A 25,066-nucleotide genomic window follows, 5' to 3' on the forward strand; every position below is an offset into this window, starting at 1 on the left:
GGCACTCCTTGTCCAAAAGTTATGGCAGTGTTGGCGTAATAGGTGCTCACCTTAACTGCACATCATTGTGCTACAACTAATTCGGTTTTGGCCAGCGGGTTTAATGGACTGCATGTTATATCTGATGATGCAAGTAGTCGTGCGGTATCACATAATACGAGTAGAGTTGTTTTGAATCTTTTGATTGGATAGAATTCCGGACATAGATGGCCTCTGTAAATCCAGAACGATCACTGTATGTCAAACATATGCTTATGATCTCATAAACCAGCAAATCCACTTGCCGAATCCAAAGACGACTAGCAAGAAAAATTGCTAATGCAGATCAGAGGAAAGATTAAGATGGAAGACCGAATTAAAGATCCTCTATTGGGGTACCAATATTTAATTTCTTATAAAAATTACGCAATTGTTTCAAAATTGTTTTAATCCTTCGATCTTTATAGAAGAGCCGAATGCTGAGACTCTACCACATTCCTAAATGGCAATTAGAAGAAATCAGAGGAGGGGGAATCATGAAAACAATAAACAAAAGGCACTATCCTATGATTAATTATGATCACCATAGTATATTTTAGGCCAAATTCATTTGCTTTCAGCAACTGGAAGATACACACCCTCAGCTGCCAACCACACATTGTCAGGGCGCTTTTCCCCAACTCCACAAACCTGCGAGAAGTGCAACAGTAAAGGTACTGAAGATGCTAGTGGAAGTAGATTTCCAATTAAATTGCCTCCATGGGCCTAGCTTCATAACTGTTCTTTTACCTCTTGCTGTCCCCCTGCTATGCGGGTGTATTTCTTGTCATGACTGTGAAGGTATCCACCAGTGTCGACATGGCGAAGCCTGACTCTTTGATCTTGCCTCCAAGTCTTTCCACTTCCCTCAATTTCAAGCCTGAAGCAGAACAAGAGCTTGAAAGACAAAGTGGAGCTTACAAATGACAAATTCAGAAGGTTTCATGACAGAAGCTCTCACCTCCAGTAATCCCCAGTGTCAGATTCACCATCGTGGCCAAAGCAACTCACCTGTATGTTTGCATTTTTTTTTATAGATTTAAGCTTCTAGGCAAACATGCAATCTCATTAAAAACAAAACTCAAATATCTAACAAAATGCCTCTAAAACTAGAACTACTCTCAATTTGAAGGGGAGAACACACAAAAATTGAGCTCTAAACATTTAGTTGTTGATGAAGAAAACAAAACACTGTTTAATTTGCCACAAGCAGTATCAGAACTTGTGGATGCTGACTTATCATATCACGAAATATTTTTAGGGGCTGACTTATCTAGCAGCAAATTGCGGGTACTACAAACTTCAACAAGTAAAAGGCAAACAAGAGAAGAAGCCCAAGAGCATAGAAGTGAGTAAATTTTTGCAGTTTTCTAGCTCCAAATGCATGCAGAAATTAACTGTGACCTAAAGATTTTGAGAGATTAACTTGTCCTAGGAAAAAAATGCTTGCATATTTACCTCCAAATTGCCAGATATAGGGGATGCATGCAAGTGGCTATGCAGCCATTTCCTAGTTATCATATGTTGCAACCTAATAAGAGTTCCACTCTTAATTGTATCTCGTTGTTTTGCAGATGAATCTAGTGTAGGCCTCACAATCTGCAAACCCATGCAATAACTCAATTAGAAACCTGAAAAACTACAGGTCCGTAAAGTGCGGTTAACTAGCCAAATGAGATAAAGGAAAAATGATGTTGAGCAGCATTAACATACCCAGTAGCTGTTGGAATCATCAACATCAGGGAAACCAGTTACAGACTGCTGCCCGCTGCCAGAGCCATAGGGCACATCATGTGAGTGCAGCCGGAATTTTGTCCTCTCGTGCATCAGCTTAATGACAGAACCATATGTAATCTACAAAAGCATTCGTGATACATAAAAAGCCTTGAACAGTACCCAGCCAACCCAGTGTATATAACACAATACCTTCTGCTAATTATGCAAGCTACTCAACATTTTATCAGCCAAGAAAAATTCATATGTAACAGAAACTCTGCCATGTTAATTTTCGCAAATCTTAACTCATGATCATTCTAGAAACTATCTCTACTTTATTCACCGGAAAGAATTTTAACATTCTTCTTTGTTGTTTTTCGAACAAATATGTTATCAAAATTCCTTGTGCACTTAAGCAGCCCTTCCGCACGGCCCAAGTTTCTTGATAACCCCTAAGACATCATGCCATCACATCGCAACGCCGAATATTGCCATCATTAAGCAGCCTTTGCACGCACATTGTTACATACACCCAAAAAAACCTCCTCCTGTCGGGGAGACAACACCAAATACGAGATCACTTGCCTGAACGCCTCCAGAAGCTGCGGAAACAGGCGTGGAACCATAGTCGGAGCCGAGAGCCAGCCACATAACCATCGCGAGGGCAAAAAACGAGAGCGCCATAACTTGCACCACCACTATGAACCGAGTCCTCTGCCAAAATGGGAAAGTTCGGATCCGAACCTGAAGACGGGTTAACGGACTCCCTATAAACTATTCGCGTAGGCCCCGATTTCGAGGCGGAGGAGGAGGCGAACGCAGGCGCTGATTTTCTCCGAGTGGGTCTGCTTTGCCGCTTCGATTGGCCACAATCAGAGACTCTGAACGGTGCCGGAGCCAGCTCCGATGAAGATCCGATTCGATTGCTCTTCGGATTTTCTCTCAACGAACTACGACAAGATTTTTGGGTGGGGTTTGATACGAAGCGAGATGAATTAGTGAGCGGCGATCGCGACGTGTGTGCAATGGCTTCTGCCAATGGTTTGTTACACGTCTGGATTTGGTGATGTGGAGTGTTTAAATGTGGGCCCAGAAACGTGGCTAGCCTTCCTAAAACTAGATTACGTGGCAATTCCTTTTTCAAAAGAGGAAATGTCTTTTGAAATGTTTTAATTCGAAACTCATTTATTCTATTTATTTAGATAAAATATATATTAATTGAAATTAACAAAATAAATTAATATATATGAATGAAAAATTATTAAAGATTTAATAAATTAAAATAAATAAATAAATACATTTAGGGTTATGTTTACTTGGGGGAAGATGGATGACATCCCATTAAATCAGCCCATTTCCTTTGTATATTTTATCAAAAAATATTTGTCAATAAAATTAATTATTTTGATGGTCTTTTTTTTAGATTACGTTTATATTGAGGCATTGTCTGATCCAATCTTTCATGTACAATGTTTTACTTTTTATACTACGAACCCATGATTTATAGATAAATTTTTTTTAAAGTAAAATCTATTCCAAGGAAAAAGTCATTTTTTAGCACTCACTCTCCCAAAGAATTAAGATAAAATAATAAGAATGATTTTTGAAATGGCATTATGATGAGAAATACAAATATGATCATTATAATTAACGTGATATATAAAAATATAATTATTACAACAAATACAATGTAGAGTGCATCTGTGTGTGTGTTTTTCCTCTGAAAACTGAAAGTAACTTAAGATTTTCTTTGAGCTAAATCCACAATGGTCTTTAAGAAATAGATATAGAAAATGATTTTACAGCTGTACTTATTTTAGATTTTATTTTCTAAAAATAGATCCTCTAGAAAAAGTAAGATAAAATAATTTTGGACAAAGCAAATGAATAGGATGCATATCTCATCCATGCTATTGGGGCATTTTTATACAGGTTTCAACCAACCACGATCTTAATTCTCAACTGTAGGTTGATCCGACATGTTTCAACAAATGAATAGGATATATATCATTCGTACTATTGGTTAACCTTTTCTACGAATCTTGATCAGTATCTATAGATTGAGAGCATATTTCAATAGATGAATAGATTATATATCATCTATGCTATTAAGTAAGTCTTTTCATGCAAAACCTAACCAACTAGAATTCTGAATCTCAACTATAGATTAACAACCGCATTTCATTATATGAATGCCACCTTCCTACATACTACTGCACAAGCTCATCACACAGATCGTGACCAACCAAAAGTTTCAATCCCCGGCTATTAATTGACAGACGCATTCAATATATGAATGCTCTTCATCCTTTGTAATATTGAGCAAGCTTTTGTCCCGAATTGTGGCCGAACAAAATTTCAATTTCGAATTATTGATTTACAAACACGTTTTAATAAATGAATAGGGCATATACTCACTGCACTATAGGGCAAGCCTTTCATGCAGATCTTGACCAACCAAGATCGTAATTCTCAACTTAGATTGAGGGACATATTGCAATAGATGAGTAGGCCGTATGCAATCCATGCTACTGGATGCGCCTACAAACTGCCAGTCCAAAAGTTTTTTAGTGTAGGACTACCATTTTGTTTCCTACATCAGTCACTCTGCTAACTGGATGTTTGGAGGCTTTTCACAGACCACAATCCTTGTAACTCTAAACCTTATCTTTGGGCCATCTCCGAAATATCAAGACCAAGCAACCTCACCGGATAGAGCGCAGATTTGTCTAGGGAGGTGCCTTTCAAACATTCTCCCTATACTTGATGACAATGATGTTATTGCTTTCAACCTGATATCCATTTATCATGGTCCCATTCACTATTTTTACTCTATTTTTTCTTCAGCAGCCAACACTCTGGCTGCAGACTTGCTTCTCAGTACCCTTGCACCCAGACGGTTTGAATAAGAATCAATTGATAATTGAGAAAACATGGAAGATCTGGTGACTGTTATTGATCAAATTAAGGTAGTAGAGATGGCAGGAAAATCTCCTGGATTGCAGCAAAAATGTTGCAGCTATAGTGTGAAACTGGCTGGTCTTGCATCCCATCGGCCGTGTTTGATATTTGGTAGAAACCACCAGTAATATATGAAGCCGTGGCATGTCAATTACACAAAAGCATTAATGCATACGTTTCGACACTATTTTTGTAGCTCATCGGATGCTGTCCAAATATTACCCAGGCTGTGTTTAAGACGATATTACACACAACCAACTGAATACTAATTAATCAGGTAATAAAAAATTTCGACCAAATGACACTGATTAATTATTATTTAGCAAAGTGCAATAAGGTTTATTGTATAATTAATAAAGTCCAAGTAAATATAATTTTAAGATTCTTTTTCCTAATTAAATCTAAAATGAAGTGCAATGAAATTAGGCCTGTCAATGAACGGGTAATATCAAACTCATACCCAATAAGTTTATGTTAGACCCATACTTGAATCCAATTATTTTATGCTAAACTCAGACCTGGACCTATACCCATCTAAATAAGTATTTTGGGTATGGATAGAATCTAGACTCTAAAATATGCATGGGTATGAATATTGAACAGGTAAAATTTAATAATATAACATTTTATCAAATTTGTAAATTGTTTATATATCCTTGTTTTACTTGTCATTTAAAATTTTTAAATTTTGTATATACTATATTACTTTATTTACATATTGATATTTGAAAACACACACACGCGCACAAAAGTTTTTCATCTTCGTTTTCTGACTTTCTAATTGGAAGGCTGGAATGAGCGGGACGGGTAGCTCGGCACTGTAAGACCTCCAAATTAAATTTATGATAAAGTTAATTTGAACGTAATAAAAAAGAATGAAAAAAATATATAAAAAATTAAATTAATTATGCTAGACTAGTATATGAAACTAATAATTTTTTTTTGAACTTGAATTAAAAAATTCATTAAATTAATGTTGAACGCAATTTCAAATGAATAAAAAGAATTATTTCAAAGTTAAAACATGATTTTCATTGTTGATTGTGTAATTGATTAATAATGGTTAATTATTTGAACAAAGTCCAGATCATTGTTCATATTGTAACGATGTTCAATTTGTACATATAAAAAAATGGAATAGCTTTTAATTTATTTTATTTATTGAAAGTTCATGAAATATTTTTGTTAAATTAATTTAGTATTAAGTAATGATATTATTGTAAAAAAATATATAATTGCTTTGTTCATTTTAATATAGACTCAATGGGTAACATCCGAACTAAACCCAATTATTTTAGGTATAATATTGGTAGGATATATAAATAATAACTATGGATATTTATTGAGTCTGAATTCGGATAGAGTAATGCCCGATTATTGACAAGCATAGATAAAATTTATGGAATAATCAAGTCCGACTAACAAAAATTTAACAATTTTCTTCCGACTAACCCTAATTATGACGGAGATCGATGAATTATTATCGCTGTGGCAATGGTTGTAACAATATAAGCTCTTATTCTTGTTAAAAATACTCATGTATAATTTAATGGCAACCCTAATTTCATATTTATCCCCTCAAGATGTTCTTTATTGCTTTTGATAACTTTAGTTGAGTCTTTAAATATAATTTTATATTTTTAAATGCAGTGAAAAAGCAAATTTATAGAGGCTTTGCAAAATAATCATTGATATGGGCACCAAATCATAGAATTCTTTGTCACTATATACAATTTTGAGAAATGATTTCATAAGCCATCATTTTACCCTAATTTGTAAGGGGCAAAATGAAATTATAAGGCAGAAAATTGTACTTGGGAGAGAATTTAGGAAATATGAGGGCCACTTTTGTATTTTTTGTGTGTGTCTGAATAGATTCATGGGCATCCTTAAGAACTTCAAAACAGGTCGAGGGGAGGATAATATAGAGTTGAGCAGCAATGGCGCTGCAATCCCGTACCTTCAGACTTTCTCCATTTTCAATTCTCAGGCCCTTTTCCAAGCCCTACAGGATCCCAACTGCCTTGACCCCTCTCCCCTGCCGATTTCGCTATCTCCGCTGCAGCAGCCGGTCGCCGCTCCTTGCTAGAGCACTGTCTTCCGCCGCCGCTCCTCAACCCACCACCACGAATCCTGCCGCCCCCTCGGACCCAGATGAACATAAAGGTATAATCTTTATGAATTTCTGATTCTGGCTTGTGTTTGATTTTTTCTGTTTTTTGGGTGTTTGTGCGTTTTCGATTATTATCAATGGTAGGTAGTTTTCTTTCGTAGTTCATTTTGGCTTTCTTTAACGGGTTGTTTGGTGGTGGTGATTTGTAGTTCTCAAGGCGCCTCAATGGAAAGCGGTGATAGATTTCAAGTGGATAAGGGAGAACAAGGAGGCAGTTGCTGCCAACATAAAGAACCGGAACTCCACTGCTAATCTCGACCTTGTTCTTGAGCTTTATGATAAATTGTTGAATGTTCAGAAGGTCAGGTTCCAGTTCTGCATTCTTAATAGCAGTTTTCATTTGTCTGAGAGAGGAAAAATTAGGTATATTTTTCTTTTCGTGCGTCTTTCTAAAACATTGTTTTGAGTTGAACATAGTGTCGACACTTTTATCTACAAGCATTTTCTGAATACCTTACTCCTGAGGTTTGATTTTTTATAGATGATTACTTTTGTGTTTTTCTCTTTTTAACTTGTACCAGTTATCACCTAGCTTTCTCTGGATTTTTGCACTGTTTAACTAAGGGGGATGTGGCATTTTGTAACTTTTTTTCATGATTCTGATGAGAAGGTTTCACCTTTGTTCCTATTAGTAATTATGTGCATTTTGTTGAATTCTTCTGATGTTAGTGTTAGGCTGATATACATTTAACTTTATTACTGACTTTTGGAATAACTAGATGTCTCAATTGTTGAATGAGAGTATTTGAAAAGGTAGAAGAATTCTGAATAAGATTGTGATAGGCTAGTTTCGGTACCTAATTGTTTCTTACAGATGGCAGGAAGTCGAAAGGCTTCGTGCAGAGAGAAATGTAGTTGCAAACAAGATGAAGGGAAAACTGGAACCCTCTGAAAGGCAGAAACTAATTGAAGAAGGTTGTATATATGTTTTTCTTGAATATCTTGTTTCAACTATCTTGTTTATTCATTCTATGCATGCTTTATCCAGGTAAAAATCTAAAGGATGTGCTATTTACCCTGGAAGAAGACCTAGTCACACTTACGGATGAGCTCCAACTGGAAGCACAATGTGTGCCAAACATGACACATCCAGATGTGCCAATAGGTGGAGAAGATTTTTCTACTGTGAGGAAAATGGTAATGTTTTCCTTCTCTGTTTTGTGACATATCATGCCTCATCTCGTCCTCCTCCTTTCTCTCTCTCATCTTTTCACCACCATTTATAGGTTGGTAAACCTCGTGAGTTTAGCTTCTCTATAAAGGATCATGTCCAGCTTGGAAAAGACTTGGATCTATTTGACTTTGATGCTGCTTCTGAGGTACTCTTTCTAACCAAAGGTATTCTGTTATTCATTATCTTACTGCAAAGAAAGGGGAAAAGGGGGTTGACCAACTTATAAAATTTAGAAACCGTTATTTCTCTGCACCGGCGGTCAAATTTCTTTAGAGTAATAGAAGGTCCGTTATTCCTTGGTCTTCAAAGTCCAAGAGCACTATAGCAAGTGAAGATAGCTTAGCCCAGATAGTTAATAGTTTCTTTTACCCCCGACATATCAATTTCCCTGTTCTGCCAAGATTGCCGACACACTCAAGCACAATAAAAATTGTAAGAATTTTGGGAGATATCAGCTTTACATAGTTAGTATGTCCATGATCTGTTTGATAAGTTTTGTGGTTGTGGTATCTCCTTGTTGCAGTGCCTCAATATGCTCTAGTGTAACGTTTATCATTATCTAAAAGAAGATTGTACATCATATTTGTGTTGTTGATAAGTTGACATGGAGGCAACTGCCAACTGATGATCTCAATATTATTTTTATGTTGTTACTTAAAATAAAGGGCATAATTGTTGAGAGAAAATGCCGGGGCTTTCATTGGTTAGTGTCAGCTAAATGAGAAAAAAAAAAACCATTCAGTCGTGGCTTAATATAAGATCTCATATGCACTTGCATTGCTCTATGAAAACTCTGATGATTTATTTGTGGTGTGGTCTCCTGCAGCTTTTCCTAATTTTAACTGCATCATCGTGCTCTTTACTCGTGGCTTGTATGTAGTCTGTGAACCAACATAGAAGGATCAAGGATGAGAACTGGATGGTCTTTGTTGCTCTTGTGTTCATGCATCCATTCACTTTTCTTTACAGGTGAGTGGGTCCAAGTTCTATTACCTGAAGAATGAAGCAGTTTTGTTAGAGATGGGACTTGTAAACTGGGCTGTGTCGGAAGTGATGAAAAGGGGATTTACACCTCTTACAACGCCAGAAATTGTCCGATCTTCTGTGGTGGAGAAATGTGGTTTCCAACCCCGTGGAACTAACACTCAGGTTAATAATTGTGGTAGTGGGTACCCCCTGCTCTGCACATGCTAATGCTGTCTCAAAGACTTTGTTTTAGATAATTAAATTTGTTTTTTGGCAGCATTTGCATCTTTAAGTGATTATTCACACTTCTCTGCCCCTTCCTTTTTCTTTTGGTGTGTGTTTCAATGTTATTGATATTAATTGTTTTTTAAAATTTTTTAAAGGCCCCCCCGCCACCCCACCCCTTATGACGACATCTGAACAATCTTTAATCTATCAACATCCTCAAATGAGTGACCTAGTTTCTCTCTTGGGACCTAAAAAGGCATGAGAGAGCCATAATTTTCACATGTTGCTGGAATGAAAGACAAGCAAGACCAGATTCTCTCCATCTAGGATTCCCGGTCTGGAAGAAAGAATACCTGTGCCTATCCTGTGAATCAAGTAATAGCCTTTTTTATTCATTGCCTATCGCATTTTGCCTGTAATGAGGAATAAGTGAGCCGATAGCTATGATTCGAACCTGTCTGTTAATAGTCCTGCCATGTAGCTACCAGTTCTATTTTGATATCCATCAAGCGCGGTAAAACACTTTATGGCTTATTATTTTTTCAGAATGCCAATCTTGCATAGGATAGGAGGGAGTGTTCTCTTTTATATTTTAAGCCTCTGTGTATGAACTTCTAAATGCAGCATACTTCTTGTTTCCACTGCTATTCTTCACCTGTATCTGTTGTTCTTTGAGTTAAGAAACAAGTACTTAATCCAAGAGTGGAAGTGTTTACACTTCATTCTAAACTGAGGTGACTGTAACTTCTTCAGTTAACCTCTTTCTTAGTTGAAATGAAACCTTAAGATCCCTGAATAGTACGGGTTTTTTGAACACTATGAAGCCCTTGCATGGTAGGTGAGAAGACTTGCATTTGATAAAAGCATTTCTAGGTTTGGCTAATACATGTAACAAATTCTGACAGGTCTATTCCATCGAAGGTAGTGACCAATGCTTGATAGGTACAGCTGAGATTCCTGTGGGGGGAATCCATATGGATTCCATACTTGCTGAGTCATCATTACCTTTAAAATATGTGGCTTTCTCACATTGCTTCCGGACAGAAGCTGGTGCTGCAGGCACTGCAACTAGGTAAAGCTTTTGTGGCAACTTCTTGGAGAATCATCTAACAAAGTTTTTAAGAATTACAAGTGTTTCCCTAATATCACGTCAAGCAATGACATTTATGTTGTAAGTGGGGTTAATGTGAAAAGTACAGGCAGAACCTTACTGTAATGGTAGCCTGCTAATGTCAATGTGAAAAGTATGTTCATTAACTTTCATGATTGACTTTGAGAAATCCGTTTCATTAGTTCACCTTATACTTCAATTTCTTAAGTTGGACAAGTGCTTCAGGAGTTTATCTGGAAATGCAGCCAAACATGCACCAGTGTAATGTATATTTGGTTCGAAATATTTCTTCAATGCCTTTTGAGTTATAAATTGATGTGCTTCAGGCGCTGCTGGCATAACTGAAGACACATGCAAATTTTTCTAGCATTTGTCCTTCTTTTCTTGCATGTACTGATTGATCAGTGACAATATTGGAGCAGGGGCCTTTATCGAGTTCACCAATTTAGCAAGGTGGAGATGTTCATCTTATGCAGGCCAGAGGAAAGTAATTCCTTCCACGAAGAACTTATCAAGATCGAAGAAGACCTCTTCACGTCTTTGGGACTTCATTTTAAGTGTGTATCCCATTTTTTCTTCATCTGTATTTACCAAACAAAAAATATGTACATTCTCTTTTGATCAATAATATCTGTATAGCACTTCTTTTCCTCCGCACTTGTTCATCACTTCTATTTACGGTGCTATCTTTGCAGAACAATGGACATGGCAACAGAGGATTTGGGTGCACCAGCATACCGTAAATTCGACATAGAGGCTTGGATGCCTGGATTGGGCCGGTATGGCGAGGTATGGCGAGGTTATAAGCTAGTGGGTCGTTTACCTTTCTGAAATCAGATTTTCTTTTATCAATAATTACTTGCCACTCCCTGATCTTTGGACATATTGCAAAAAAACCCTTAGATTTAAAAAAATTACATTTACATGCACTATGATTAAGGGAGCTTGTAATGTAACCCGCATGGCTATAAAGAGTACTGAACTGTGTCTAAATTTCTGCGGCTGTCAATAGAACTCACGTTATGTTGCACTAATCCACCTTTTGCTCGTGTTCAATTCTGTTGACCCTCGCATCATAATTGTTGGACAGATATCAAGTGCCTCTAACTGTACAGACTACCAAAGCCGGCGACTAGGCATCCGGTATCGTCCAGAACTATCAACGATTCCCAAAAAGGGTAAAGGCAGTTCTCCACCAACCCAGTTCGTGCACACGCTGAACGCCACAGCATGTGCCGTTCCAAGAATGATTGTGTGCTTGCTTGAGAATTTCCAGCAAGAGGATGGTTCTGTTGTTGTACCTGAGCCTTTAAGGCCATTCATGGGTGGTCTTGACATCATTTCTTATAAATACAAGCAGGAGTTAGTTTAAGAACTGAGGATTAACATACGTTTTTATTTGGCAATAGGATTTTGTCTGGGCTTTATCATTTTGCTAGAAGTATGAAGAATAGCAAGTTGGTTAAATATATTTACAAATTTTTATAATTTCATTTATGATATATTTCTAGGACTTATCAAATGTTTGATTTGATTTTAAAATATTAAATAACTTATAAACTCAATCAGATACTCTATAAGTTTAATTGGCTCGTGCTTGACCGGTCATGAATTTCACGAGTTTTTCGCACATTTAAATCATTTTATCATATAAGATTCATTGGTCCCACACTGTCAAAGGCTGCAACTCTGAAAAAAAATTCTCATCTTTATAAACATTATTTATATATTATGATAATCATTATTAATTTATTTTTTAAAATATGATTTATTACATTATTTGATTAATTCAAATTTAGAAATTAATTCAACACATTAACAATTTAAATAAAACAACAAACTATTATAAAAATAAAATTATACATCTACATATTGTACTTGAATTTATAATATTTTAATTGTAACATGTTAATCTTACTAATCAAATAAAGTTTTATTGGCCACTGTTGATTTATTAACAAAAAGAATTACAAGAAAATCAACAAGAGGTTATATTGAGAAGTACTAAAATATCCTAAGCCCCTTAACCAAGAAAAGAAAGAAACATAATATGTATATTATAATGAAAACAAGTGAAGACTGAGACAAGAAAACATGCCCAATTTAAGTACTATGTAACATTTTGGTTGAACATGACAACATTGGAACTACACACCAAGCAAGAACACAAAAAACATTTATTTTTCACAGACTCCTAAAACCCCAGGGCGGGCTATAATGGCATTTCACTTCCCTTCTGACAGCACAACAATCAGGTCTCTTCACAGAGCACTACAAGACCCCAAAAGCTCAGACATGCTAATGGACAGTACCAAATTCCTAGATTACTGTGTGTGTTTGTGTGGTTTTGCATATCAATTAATCACATTCTACAAATTTTCAACCAAAAAAAGAAAAAAAAGAGGAAAAAGGGAAACACCCATAGGAAAAAAAGGAAATAAAAATTTAATCTTGTGAATCCCACGGATTTGAAAGCCAAGAATTAGCAGAATTCATCAAATGAGGCAAAATCCGGGTGGAGGTTTAAGAGGGGGTCTGCATGCAGGACATTTTGCAAAAGACCCCTCTATTACTCCACCGTTTCATACATCATCAGCATTAGCTGTATCTGAGCTTGCTTTTTTTGTGGGATATAATCAAAATTCAAGTGCATTCTTGACAGAGTTTTGGGTGGTGGGCTGGTTGAATTCTTGGAGAATTTTTCTTGAACTTTTTTTGTGTTTGTTTGACAGGTGAATTGGAATTGAAAGAATGGGTTCTACTAGTTACAATGATGCTGCACAGAAGGAGCTTGAGGATGAGTTGGTGAAGGCTGGGCGTAAGCTTCACAGCCTTCCATCCTCCACTGATGAAATTCTCATCCGTCTTGAGGTATAAACCCCCATTGCCTTTTGTGGGCTCACACATACACATGCGAGTGTGTTTCTTCTGTGTTTGTTGTGTGTGTTATATCGCTGTGGAGGCTCCTTTTTTGTCAGGGATCATCGTGTGTTGAATGTGTTTCACATATGGAGGGTCTTGAATTTTATGGACGTGTTGGGAGTTATTTATGCAAATGCCTGTTTGATGTGTGAAATCTCAATTCTATTGAACTTGCAGCAAAACCCTTGATTGTGTGGGTGCCTGCCATGTCTAATTTATAGCCTCAGTTCAAGCACATTGTTCTATGATCACGTTCATTACTTGCATTCGTAGGTGTGTCTTGTATATTCGTTTAAATACACACACAGAAAGGCTAATTCTTTTGTTTTGATGTCTCTTTCAGGTGAGGGTTCAATTGAGATTCATAAATGCATTTTTCTTTGGCAGGGGGCATCAGGATATAACTGATTTCATACTTGTTTGTGTTGGAATTTGGGTTCATTTATTTATTTTTAATTGGATTAGTAATTTCTAGATTGATTCTTAAACTGCATTTTTTCTCTCTATGGTGTAGGTAAATTTTGTAACCTGAAAATGGTGGCCTTTTTTTTTTTTTTTTTTTCAGTGTGGATTTTCGCTGTTATCGCTATAAACTTGGTGTTTGTATTGGGTTGATCATAGTTCTGGCTTCTGATGGTTAAATTTTATATATTCGCATTGTTTCTGGGATTAATAAGAAAAGTTAGCTTCTGGAATCATGGACTTGTTTAAGAGCCATCTTCCTCATTTTTGGTTAAAATTCATGGACTTGTTGCATTTTCAAATGTTCGGTTTAATCATTTGTTCAACAAGGACTGGGGCAAATGTAAACTTATGAGTCTAACATGTGTTTGTTTATGCCTGCTACATGATGTATTGCTTGTCAGATCAGAAGATTCTTGCAGCTCATTTTCTGAGTTTGTTTTGCCTCACCAATCACCTGAATTTGAAATAAGAAGCAATTCTTTATTGGTTAAAAGTTCAAAAGTTTGTTTGATCTCTACTGCATAAAGATGATTGACCTTATCAATCTGTTATTTTCAACTGCATATATGCATAGGAAGCCCTGCATATAATTCAAGTTAGTTCTTATGATACTGATGGAAGAGGAAAATGCTTACAGATCATTGCTACAGTCCAAATTACATTTTTGAGTTGCAAACTAACTAACTTTATATTATTCTCCTCCTTGGCATATATCATTTTCCCCCTCTCTCCCATTTACCCATTTAAACTTCTTTACCTAGGTAAATGTCATTGGTCTTGTGTTCATTTTCAGAAAGCAGAGAGCGTTTTAGCCAGGGTATGGCAATTGCCTCCCTCATCTACAGAAGATGCCCTTTATCCAGTAATGAAGGGACTGATCTCTGATAAACTCTTGCGGCATGCTGATGAAAATGTCCAACTTGCAGTTGCATCTTGTTTTAATGAGCTCACAAGAATAACAGCTCCGAAGTTCCCTTACAATGACGAGGATATGAGGGTAAGAAGTTCTGATCAGTTCTCTGAATTAGATAAACTACAGTTCCACTTATCTTTTTCTCCTTGGTTCAAACACATAATCAGTAAACAAACCAACTTGTCTGTGGTTTCTGGTGACAGGAGATTTTCAAGTTATTCCTGGTCGCACTTAGGCCGTTGTCCTCTGAGACTGGTAGCAATTATTTACGAGCTGTGCAGATTCTGGAAGGTCTGGCAACAGTGCGGTCATGCTTGATAATGCTGGATATAGATAGTGATGAGATTGTTGTTGACATGTTCCAACTCTTTTTCAATACCATTAGGTGAGTCTGCAAAAATGATTCCAACTTTTTTTCAATGCCATTAGGTAAGACTACAAATTGGGTCCGAATTGTGGTATACTTGAAGAGGAGTGCGATCAATGTGTTCTGCTCAAGCAAGTGGCTGAATTTTTGAAATGCTTACGTGTACCAGGCTTTGCCTTGCATGACTCTATCATCAGTTTTTTCTTTCTGTAATGCCTATTAACTGAGCTTCTGATTCTATTGAAGGTCCAATCCATCCTCAAATATTGTCAACTACATGGAAACCATCATGAGAATGGTGATAGAAGAAATTGATGAGGTCTCTTTGGATCTTCTGAGGCCCCTTTTAGCTAGCGTCAGAATGGATAATAAGGTAATGTTGTCTCCTCAATCTTTTATGACTAATATTATTTTGTGTTTATCTCTGTCTCTTTTGTAACCAGCTGTATCGTATTTCTTCTTGCTTCAGAATATTTCACCTTCTTCCTGGGAGCTGGGGAAGATCGTCTTTGAAGGCTGTGGGACCAAACTCCAGCCTTATCTTAGAGAAGCTGTGACGACATTGAACCTGAATGTTGATGATTATGCTCCAATAGTTGCTTCTCTATGCCAGGACACATCCAATGGGGAAACCATGGTTTGTTCTTCTACATTTATTTCTTAATTTTTGGCTAGTGCTTTGTTCCATTGCTCTGTGAAATAAATGATTTTATGCTGGCCATTCTCTCTCTGTTTGTGAGAGATCAATTGCTGAATTACTGGATAGAACATGTGAAAATCAAACTGCATAATGGATGATCAGATGTTTGTGGAAGATGGATGGGGGCGCTGTAACTATACCCCGGCTTTACTCTTATGAAAACCATAGATTTTTACTTAATCCCAAATGCTTTGATTTGTTCTGAACAATTCTGGAACATGATTATTATATACCATGGATAAGAGAGTGAAATAATCAAAGTGGTATACACTTCGATTATTTCTTTGTTCCTTTTGGCTTTTGTTTTCTTGGCGTTGGTGATTGAAATTTCTCTATCATAGAATATTATGATTTTTGTTTTGTATGCTATTAAGTGATATTATGTTACCAGCTTCTCGAAACCAAATGATTGAATTAATATATAATTTTATCATTAATGCGCTTGAGATTGAAGGAGACTAAGCTATCAAAATTCTCCGCTCTTGATTGCACTTCATCATCCAATAAAGAGTTGATACCAACTAAAGTCTGCTTGATAGCATTAAGGGAGACTTTTGAATGAAAGGAAAGGAACTAATTCCATTCCTTTTTATTTAACAAATTCTAGGAACTCCTTGATGTAGCTTTTCCTTGGGCCGTAAATCGTTATCTTGGAATTCTGAAACTGGATGAGATGGTGAACAATGGGGACTTAAAATGGGATGAGACAGTGTTTCTGTCTGACCACTGTAAACATAAAGAGTAGGTGTTTGGTGAAGCTTTATATGCTAATTTATAAAGCAGCCTGTGCATACTTGTAAAGTCAAACAAGCAAATCTATTTTCATTTGGACTATTATTAGAAAAATTCTAATGAGGAAATGGGGACTGGTATAGGAATGAGGAATTGAAGTAGTCATTAATTTAAATCGGAATCATAATTACTGTTTACTTGCATTAGCATTAAATACAAAATTATAGTCAGTTGGTTGGTTACGGAAGCTCTTGCAAATGCCGAAGTGGCCAATGCTGTTTCGCCAAATAAATTTAAATGATTTCCCTCTTCAGAATCTTACAAGGGGCTCTGCTTCTGTACATTTTGAGTCAACTACAACAATAAAATATTCTCTTTGTCCTACTCACCGAGGCAGTTCCCCACTATGTCACCATTCCCTATTGGTCGAAGGCATAGTTATTAGTGGCAAGCCAGGGCGCAAAGCGCAATCCAGAGCCATTTCGAGAAATGGCAATTGGCAGCCCTTTCGGCAGCCATAGCAAAGCCCAACACCATTTTCTGAGAATGGCGCTGGGATTGCTCCTCGCTCGCTTTGCGCCATTAATAACCATGGTCACAGGGACAAGGGCTTTGCGTAGGTTGCATTTGGGATGCCGAGAATGCACGACATTTCTGTGTTCTTGACATTTTCTGCATTTTCTCACCAAGTCTTAGCGTATCCTTACGCATGTTTGGCTGAAAGTATACCAGCTCAAACTTTGTCTGCTGGTGCTGGTGATCTTCCTCTGATGTCAATACCACAGTTTCCTTCATAGATTTCTCTTAGGACATATGCTACTCTCTCGCCATTGATGGGTTTGAGGCAAGTTTTGAGAAGCTTCTTTTGTACAAATCCCCTCCAGATGTGAAACGAACAGCTTTTGTGCTTTGTCTGCAGTGACCTTGCTTTCTTCTCATCAGTCAAGTTCCCACTTTTAGATATGATTCCAATTCATCCTTGTACTTGGGCTTCACATTGTCTCTAACACTTCATCTTCTATCTCCTCCACTTCAGATTGATCTTGAGTTAACAAATTTATACGTTTGCATTTCGGTGAGGTCGACGAACTGTCCAACTTAGCTAGTTGGTGTACTTTCTAGGACTAACAAGTGCTAGGGATTTGATGCAATATGAAAGCATCAAATCCTTCTTGTAATGCTATAATACGTGCTAAATATTTAATCATCTTTTATCCTTTCGCTTTGTAATTTCCTCCACCTTGATTGACAATTAATTGGGAATCGCGGTGTGATCTCAAGTACTTGGCTCCAGTAACTTGTGCTAGTCTTCCTTCCGCCAAGAGAGCTCCATATTCAACTTCGGTAGTGGAGGTCACAAAATTTAAGGTTAATGTGTATGAAGTTGATCTCCACATGGGGGTGTTCATTTGCTAATACGGTACCGAACCGAATTGAAATTTTGATACACCATCCGAATACCAAACCAAGGTTACCGAAAAAGCTGATTTTATTTTTTTAAAATCCTACAAATCTGTATTCATATGTATTCAAAATAAAAATCGGTATTCGATTTGGTACAATTAAGTAGTACCCAAAATATCGAAACCGAACCGAAAACTGAATTTTGAAAAGAACACTTACCGCATACTAAATCAAATTTCTGTTCTGTACGAGGTACGGACGGAAATTTCTGTTCGGCCGGTAAACCGAATTTTGGACACCCCTATCTAGCATAAGGCTTCCACCACTTGCCTGATGTGGATGAATCATCCACAAATAAGTTCCACTATTGGCTCTCAGGTCCTTGGTTGTTTTGAAAATTCCCCCGGACATTTCTGATTCTCCTTTGTGGTCGGCTAGCCCGCATTTCTATTCCTAGCTCGAGATCTTGTGTCCATCGTCAATGTTAAGATTGACTTCTAATAGACAATAGAAGGTGATAAAACAAAAATTAGTTCAATGAAAAATAGTAATTGCTTTCAAATAGGAAAGCAAATTTATCATAGCTGGTGGAGAAACTTAGTTTCATCCTCCAATTAATTTTCTTCATATGGTTGTTGTTTCTCGATTACGGGTGAACCAATTATTTAACCGGACAATCAGATTCTGTGGTTCTCTTTCTGTCTAGTAGGTTGTAAGAAGTCCCACCCCTTGTTAATTTTTCTTTCCCCATTTTTTCTTTACTTATAAGATTCTAGAAAAGCTACCAAGTTAGTTCTTATTTTAAGATCCGGAAATAACAGTTTATAGAAATGTTGTATCCAGAGAAACTAAATTAGATAATCCTTTCGAATTTGGAATTTACCGAATGATATTGATGCTTTGTCGTTCTATTAGTTATATTGGATGAACAAATCTAACACAATTGTATTCTATATTTGGGATCTTTTGCTAGTATATATGGAAAGATGATAACTTTACCCTTGAGCCAACAGTCTAAACCTTTTGATGGGAAAATCTCTTTTTCTTAATGCGTTAAAAAATTTATGAGTTAATTACATTTTGTCATCTGAACTATAATGATTTTGTACTTCGCCACCTATTTTTTTTTTTGGGTTACACTATACCATCCAAAGTACACCGTTTTGCCCTTAAAATTCCCATGTGCACATGAATTTGCCTAACCATGTGTAAATATTGTGTAACAAAAATAATTTGGATAGGAGAGTGCAAAAATCGCTATAGTTGAAATGGCAAAATGAAATTTACTCGAAATTTCAAAATTTAGTTATTTTGTATTCAAATTGGGACCTCCATTTGTGAGTGAACTCGTCAGTTCATTGATATGTTAAAATTGTTTGTTCTAGTTTTTGGGCAAGTGTTCCGTAGGGAATTCATGTAATTGTCAAATAAGCTAAAGTAGTGGTAAATTTCCTTGGGTCGCCTATATTTGCTGATTCGATATCACATTATTGATTTGTTGTGCATTAAATCAGCAAGAAGAGGAAGATACAAAGAAATTAGTAACGGTTCCTGAATTACATCTGAAAAGCGTAGCAAAGAAACAGAATGAGAGTGTTATTCCACGGACTTAGTTCTATTAGAAAAGTGTTTGTAACATTTCCATCCATTATGTTTCAAACACGTGCATTTATACTTTTGTAGCAGTAGTAAATATGCAGTGTTATAACATTTCTGGCTACAGATCTTACTTGTCCATAAGTGTGGTAACGGAAACACTTGCAGCTAAGGTAACGAGTTGGGTGCTAAGACTGTTCCTTTATCTGGAATATATATGTATCTTGGACCTGAATACGTGGCACTCTTCTAGAGGATGAAAACTGTTACTTGGAAGAAAAACGTATCTTAACATGGTTCTTGTACAAATGATGTTCGTGGTGAACGTGTGCGATATTTTCACACCAGGGTGATAATTGCCTTTAGTTATAATCTTTTGTTCAAATAATTACAGGATATTTGTAGCACTCCATGTCTAGAAATTAATTTGTTGCATATGTTCTACTATGTTCACTTACCCAGATACAAAGCAATTTATAAATATGTGCACAGCGCACACACTAGCACATAGATATATACACTCACACATTGTACTTATTTTCGTTATCTTTCTTTATGAATCAGGTGGCAGAAGAAGTTGTAGAAACTGTGCCATCTGTAGCAGCCGGTCCGTCTGGTGATAGAGTATCCAAGTTGGACGGAGTTCCCGAGGCTGAGCAAGAGGATTGCACTCATCAAGAGAAGGATGAAAATGGAAATATATTGGATGATGAAAATTCATTGGTGACATTAAATTGCTGTCAGCAAATTGTGCAGCTTAAAAGTAATGACGCAAGATCTGATGTCGAAGTAGTCAATAATGCAGAAATTTCACAATTGGAGATGGATATGGGAGCCCTTCCAAGGAGAAGGGGGATGAGACCCAACACTTTAATGAAACCAGAGGAGGGATATGAACACGTGTGGGCAATGGGAGGCAAGGATTTCCGAAAACTATCTTATCAAAGTAATAACAAGGAGAAGAAGGACTTGCTTGTGCCGTCAGAACCTGGAAAACCAAACATTCCAAGTGATTCTTCACAGAAAGAATTTGATTCTGTTAACGAAGGAAGTGTTCGCAAAAGGCGCCGGTCCAAGAAGAAAGAGGCCATGCCGAATGAGCATGATGATGAGGAACAGTTGTCAAAGCAAAGAAGGAAGATCTTGCAAACTAAGGCAAAGGAGAGAGGTCCCCACGCCCCAAAGAGCAGAGCTGAAAAGGTTGTTGCTAGATCGAGCACATTTAACATAGTGAAGGGAGAAGGCAACTGCAGTGGTACTGAGTCAGAAGGAAAAGACGAGTTTTTGCTTCAAGAACTTAGTGGGAAGGAAGAAATCAAGGATGAAATTATCATCCCGAAACGCGAGTTGGGAGACGACGTGGAACAGGTTATGATCAAACTGTATTTGTTATTTCCTTTTGACAGATTTCTGTGCCTTTTAGATTCTTTTAGTACTTCTTTGTGACGATTGATGTAGATGGTGGAATGTCCCATGGCTGGTCCTCCCAAAGCCAAGAAACCTGATAATTTGGCTCCAGAAACGGAAAAGGTATAATTCTATTGTAGCAAAGCAATGATGTAAATTTAGAATGTATTCTGAGATGTCTCCTGTGATAATAATCTGGGGAATATTTGCTTCAGAACCAGAAGTCCATAACGCCCAGTGTCGATTATGGAGAGGAGTTGGTCAGTTTAAGGATAATGGTTTGGTGGCCAATTGACAAAACGTAAGTGCAAAGGATGGTCATCTCTTTACAGCAATATATTTGTGTTCTTCATATTCTTTTGTTATTGATTCAACTGTTTTCTTGTTGTACTTGGTGTTTATGAAGCCAAGTTGCATTCTGGAAAAACCACATCTTGACACACTAACAGCAAATGTTTGAGTTCTCTGAATTTTACGCATACTTCATATAACATGCAAAACCACGTTTTTTTCTCATTTCAACGGCTGGTATATTTGTAGGTTCTACACAGGGACCGTCGAAGCTTTTGATCCTTTGACAAAGAAGCACAGGGTGATAGGCTTTTTCATTTGACATGTAGGTATATGAACTTCTTCGCGACTTTCTCCGACTTCATCCTCGGCCGTTTTCGTTGGCTTTATTGCAGATTAAATACGATGATGATGAAGAAGAAGTCTTGAACCTGAAAAAAGAAAGATGGGAACTGTTCAGTGAGAAGCAGCCTCGAAAAGTCAGATTCTTCCTAAAATATTTGTTGTTCTGTTTTAATCTTTTCTTGTGATATTATTGGCTGTGTTCTTTCTTTCTTGGTCTGACCTGTCTCTACAAATGTGCCCATTTAGATACAGTCCTATCAGAAGCAAGAAGCTGATGATCACGATCCATCTCCTGCCGAAAAGCCTGTCAAGTAAGTTTAATCTAAAGCATAGTATAAGCAATTTCAAATTCTCGGGGCCCCGACTGATTTTGTGCTGACAAAATAATGTCGAGTTATGTTTCCATGTGTCTGACGTCTGAATTCTTATGGCATTGTCAAATTTTCCATTTATGTTCTTGGAGCAGGATTCAGAAGATCACAAAACGAAAGCCAGGTTCATCAAGAAAACAGCATACCCCCACATCATCAATAAGGTTCCTTTCTCAGCCTTAAAAACATCTAACTCAACCACTTTTGTTCCTATGCTTGTCCTAAATGCTAACATCCTTTGGTGTCAGGCCAAAAGGCGAAGGCCGTGGCCTCGCTAAATCAGGAGGTTCTTCATCAAATTTAGAATCAGATGATAAAATGTGTGAAGCAAATTTCTCATCAAAGGATGTCGGAGAGAATAACCGTGCAGGCAAGAAGCATCCGGATAGCCTCGACCAGCACAAGAAAACCAAGCCGATCACACCACCTCCCGAGATGCGATAGATGGTAGAAAGATTATAGCGAGAAGCTGGACAAGGGCCAAAGAGCTGGGAGTATATTACCCTTCTCTTCTCTTGATCCAACTTTTAGGACAAAATTGAATAGACATTTACAGTACTTTCAAGTATGTATTATAGTTGCCTTCTTGTTACCTGGAGTTTGATGTTGTCTGCTTAGACTTTAGAATGCTTTGAGCATAGGGCTGTTCTTGACTACATTAATTTGCACTTTGGCCCATGATTTTATGAGTTGTATACATTTTAGACAAGGGGTGCTTCTTATGTTTGCATGTATTAGTTTCCTGTTTTTAGAGGCAAATAGGCTGTTTTCCATGTATTATTTTTCTACTCTCTTTCTCTCTCTCAAAGGCTGATTATAGTGATGTTTGATCAGTTTTTGGGGTGTAAACGAGTCGTTTTCGACTTTGTTTTCGACTTTTTTTTGTGAGTTCGGGCTCGAGCTTGATTTGCTTTGCAGTACAACTTGGTATAATTTTTCTTTTATTATTATTAGATTAAATCATGGGATTGAATCACTAAATTTTATATAGATTTATAAATAATAAAATAAATTGCATGATGTATACTATGTTATAAATGTATCAAAATATAGTATGAAATTTTAATTTATTGTTATAAATATAAATTATTAATTAGTTCAGTAGTAATATAATTAGTAAAATTTACCAAAAAAGAAAATCATATTGAACAATTTAAAATTATAAAAAAATATTCATTATTTGGAATAATGCAATTAAAATACATAAAATTATTTTAAAGTTGAGATTAATATATGTTCACAATCTGCAATAAATTTATATATTTATAAATTCTAGTATTACATTGATGTAATTATTATTTTATATTGTTGAACAACATGGATTAATCAAGCCATCAAAATTCAGATCAAATCGTTAGATATGATCAAACTTATAGAAAAATAAATTTGATAAAGTTTTAGACTTATTGAATATATCATGTTCGAGTTATCGTACTCGAAACATAAGAGTAATCATTCAAGACAGTGCATCGCTGAATCAGGCCATGTGATTTTAAATCATATCGTATAATATGATTTAATGGACACAATCTTATATATATTTAAATTTGATATGAATTGGGTGCTCGAATTTTAAGATATTGTAATTATTGTTTAAAATTTTTGATCTCATTATATATATAATAAAATAATAATAAAAATAACTAAAGTTGTTCAACTATCATCATCATCATCATTATTATTATTATTATTATTATTAGATTAATTCATAGAAATCACTAAATTTGGACATAAATTTATAAGTAATAAAATAAATTGCATAATACATAGTATGTATCTTGATATAAATATAAAACTCAGAAATAGATTAAAAAAATCATAAGTGAATTACTTGTTAATTTAAAAAAAGTATAACACAATACAAATATATATTAAAATATAACATAAAATTTGTATGTGTCATATTATATAATAATTTTAATTATAAAAAATATAATTATTTACTAAGTTGTTGATTAAATTTATTTTTGTATAAAGATTAAATGTATAAATAAAAGTACCATAATTTATTATTATCCAAAATAAAATATGTGATATTGATTAATAATTATTATATATGGTCAATTTTGAGTTTAAAATTGATATAAAGTATTAAATATGAAATTAAATATATAAAAATCTTAAAAATAAAAATATATATAAAAAAATAAAAAAAGCTCTCGAGCCAGCTCGCGAAGAGAACTGAGCTCAAGCTCAAGCTGGCTCGACTTGAGCCCAAAATCGAGCCGACTCGCGAGCTCGACTTGTCTGCCACCCGTAATCAGCTTATAAGTTTTTAAATACATTATAAGATATTTGAAAGTTTATAAGATATTATAAAATATATTATATTCTTTTTAAGGGATAATTATATTTATATCTTTTGATTTATGATATATTTATACAAATTATTTTTATATTTTTTTGTTTAACTATAGAAATTGTGCATGACTGTCAAAAAAGTAGGGATAGCTTATGTAAATAGATCATAAGATATAATTATCCTATTTTTTTTTTTTAAAAAAATGAGTTCAAGATATAAAGAAGAAAAAGATATTTGGACTTTGTAATTTCTTTTTAGAAAAAGAGTTAAGAGTTCTTAATTTATTTTAAAATTTTAAAAAGTTTTTTGAATTTATTTTATATTAAATACAACAATCTAATTTTATTAAAAAATTTCTAAAAATTTATTTTTTGATAAGATTTAACATCTTCTGATCTTTAAAACTATTTTATAAGATACAGAACTTTACAAGACTTAATCAAATATTCTTTAAGTCCTTGTTTATTTTTTATTATTAAGTTGTATAAACAGTCTAATACATCCAAACATAAATCTTTATAACATTATAGAGGCTTATTTTTAATTCAAGAGCTCGATATTAATTATTGTATTGCGTTATTCAACCCAAAAAATCAAAATAAACATAGTATAATTAATATAATTTTTTTTTAATCCCGTCGTCTAAAAAACTCACATCACAAAATAAAAGAAGCCAAATATACATTTATAATCTTATACCCAAAGTATAATATTTAAATCATAAGTTACCATAAAATAGATAAAATAAAAAAATGAGTAACTAAAACGCTTTTCTTTTAATATTTAATAAATAGTTTCTGTAACATGATTTTAAATGGACTGGTGTCCAACTGGTAGGCCAATACACTAATTGAGGTTGCCCAATAATACCAATACTTGTAGCAAGTCCAATTCAAATTACAAC

General features: G+C 35.5%; 3 protein-coding genes across 6 annotated transcripts; 2 read left to right on the forward strand and 1 right to left on the reverse strand.

The window, feature by feature from the left end:
* On the reverse strand, positions 356 to 2,782 carry LOC105165092 (stromal cell-derived factor 2-like protein). The gene is made up of 6 exons (XM_011083969.2): positions 2,320 to 2,782; positions 1,732 to 1,872; positions 1,477 to 1,617; positions 980 to 1,029; positions 769 to 898; positions 356 to 669 (listed from the first exon to the last, which is right to left on the reverse strand). The coding sequence occupies exons 1-6, from the start codon at positions 2,416 to 2,418 to the stop codon at positions 586 to 588; spliced, it is 645 nt and encodes a 214-aa protein (XP_011082271.1). The 5' UTR covers positions 2,419 to 2,782; the 3' UTR covers positions 356 to 585.
* Positions 6,589 to 11,835, forward strand: LOC105165105 (serine--tRNA ligase, chloroplastic/mitochondrial). Of its 3 annotated transcripts, none has more exons than XM_020697120.1 (10): positions 6,589 to 6,861; positions 7,018 to 7,231; positions 7,683 to 7,783; positions 7,857 to 8,005; positions 8,095 to 8,187; positions 9,012 to 9,191; positions 10,142 to 10,308; positions 10,770 to 10,904; positions 11,043 to 11,136; positions 11,438 to 11,835. In XM_020697120.1, exons 1-10 carry the CDS (start codon positions 6,636 to 6,638, stop codon positions 11,717 to 11,719), a joined length of 1,641 nt encoding a protein of 546 aa, XP_020552779.1. In that variant the 5' UTR covers positions 6,589 to 6,635; the 3' UTR covers positions 11,720 to 11,835. The 3 variants fall into 3 exon arrangements, with proteins under 3 accessions (XP_020552779.1, XP_011082285.1, XP_011082294.1); XM_011083983.2 differs by having other exon boundaries at positions 7,018 to 7,169; positions 7,690 to 7,783; XM_011083992.2 differs by lacking the exon at positions 6,589 to 6,861 and having other exon boundaries at positions 7,027 to 7,169.
* On the forward strand, positions 12,656 to 22,747 carry LOC105165116. Of its 2 annotated transcripts, none has more exons than XM_011084013.2 (13): positions 12,656 to 13,218; positions 14,528 to 14,731; positions 14,851 to 15,032; positions 15,261 to 15,387; positions 15,484 to 15,651; positions 20,011 to 20,814; positions 20,905 to 20,976; positions 21,069 to 21,154; positions 21,394 to 21,445; positions 21,540 to 21,623; positions 21,742 to 21,800; positions 21,956 to 22,024; positions 22,109 to 22,747. In XM_011084013.2, the coding sequence occupies exons 1-13, from the start codon at positions 13,099 to 13,101 to the stop codon at positions 22,302 to 22,304; spliced, it is 2,223 nt and encodes a 740-aa protein (XP_011082315.1). In that variant the 5' UTR covers positions 12,656 to 13,098; the 3' UTR covers positions 22,305 to 22,747. The 2 variants fall into 2 exon arrangements, with proteins under 2 accessions (XP_011082315.1, XP_011082306.1); XM_011084004.2 differs by having other exon boundaries at positions 12,657 to 13,218; positions 21,736 to 21,800; positions 22,109 to 22,745.

Source organism: Sesamum indicum, linkage group LG1 (assembly GCF_000512975.1).
Source record: "Sesamum indicum cultivar Zhongzhi No. 13 linkage group LG1, S_indicum_v1.0, whole genome shotgun sequence".
Classification (NCBI taxonomy): domain Eukaryota; kingdom Viridiplantae; phylum Streptophyta; class Magnoliopsida; order Lamiales; family Pedaliaceae; genus Sesamum; species Sesamum indicum.

Bases quoted from the DNA above. Each gene is read 5' to 3' on its own strand.
- LOC105165092 (XM_011083969.2), bottom strand. From the start codon at position 2,418: ATGGCGCTCTCGTTTTTTGCCCTCGCGATGGTTATGTGGCTGGCTCTC. The intron at 1,618-1,731 runs GTATGTTAATGC...ATGGGTTTGCAG, and splicing joins ATGATTCCAACAGCTACTGG to ATTGTGAGGCCTACACTAGA. The intron at 899-979 runs GTGAGAGCTTCT...GTTCTGCTTCAG, and splicing joins GACACTGGGGATTACTGGAG to GCTTGAAATTGAGGGAAGTG.
- LOC105165116 (XM_011084004.2), top strand. From the start codon at position 13,099: ATGGGTTCTACTAGTTACAATGATGCTGCACAGAAGGAGCTTGAGGAT. The intron at 15,033-15,260 runs GTGAGTCTGCAA...ATTCTATTGAAG, and splicing joins CTCTTTTTCAATACCATTAG to GTCCAATCCATCCTCAAATA. The intron at 20,815-20,904 runs GTTATGATCAAA...CGATTGATGTAG, and splicing joins TGGGAGACGACGTGGAACAG to ATGGTGGAATGTCCCATGGC.
- LOC105165105 (XM_020697120.1), top strand. From the start codon at position 6,636: ATGGCGCTGCAATCCCGTACCTTCAGACTTTCTCCATTTTCAATTCTC. The intron at 6,862-7,017 runs GTATAATCTTTA...GGTGATTTGTAG, and splicing joins GGACCCAGATGAACATAAAG to TTCTCAAGGCGCCTCAATGG. The intron at 7,232-7,682 runs GTATATTTTTCT...TGTTTCTTACAG, and splicing joins TCTGAGAGAGGAAAAATTAG to ATGGCAGGAAGTCGAAAGGC.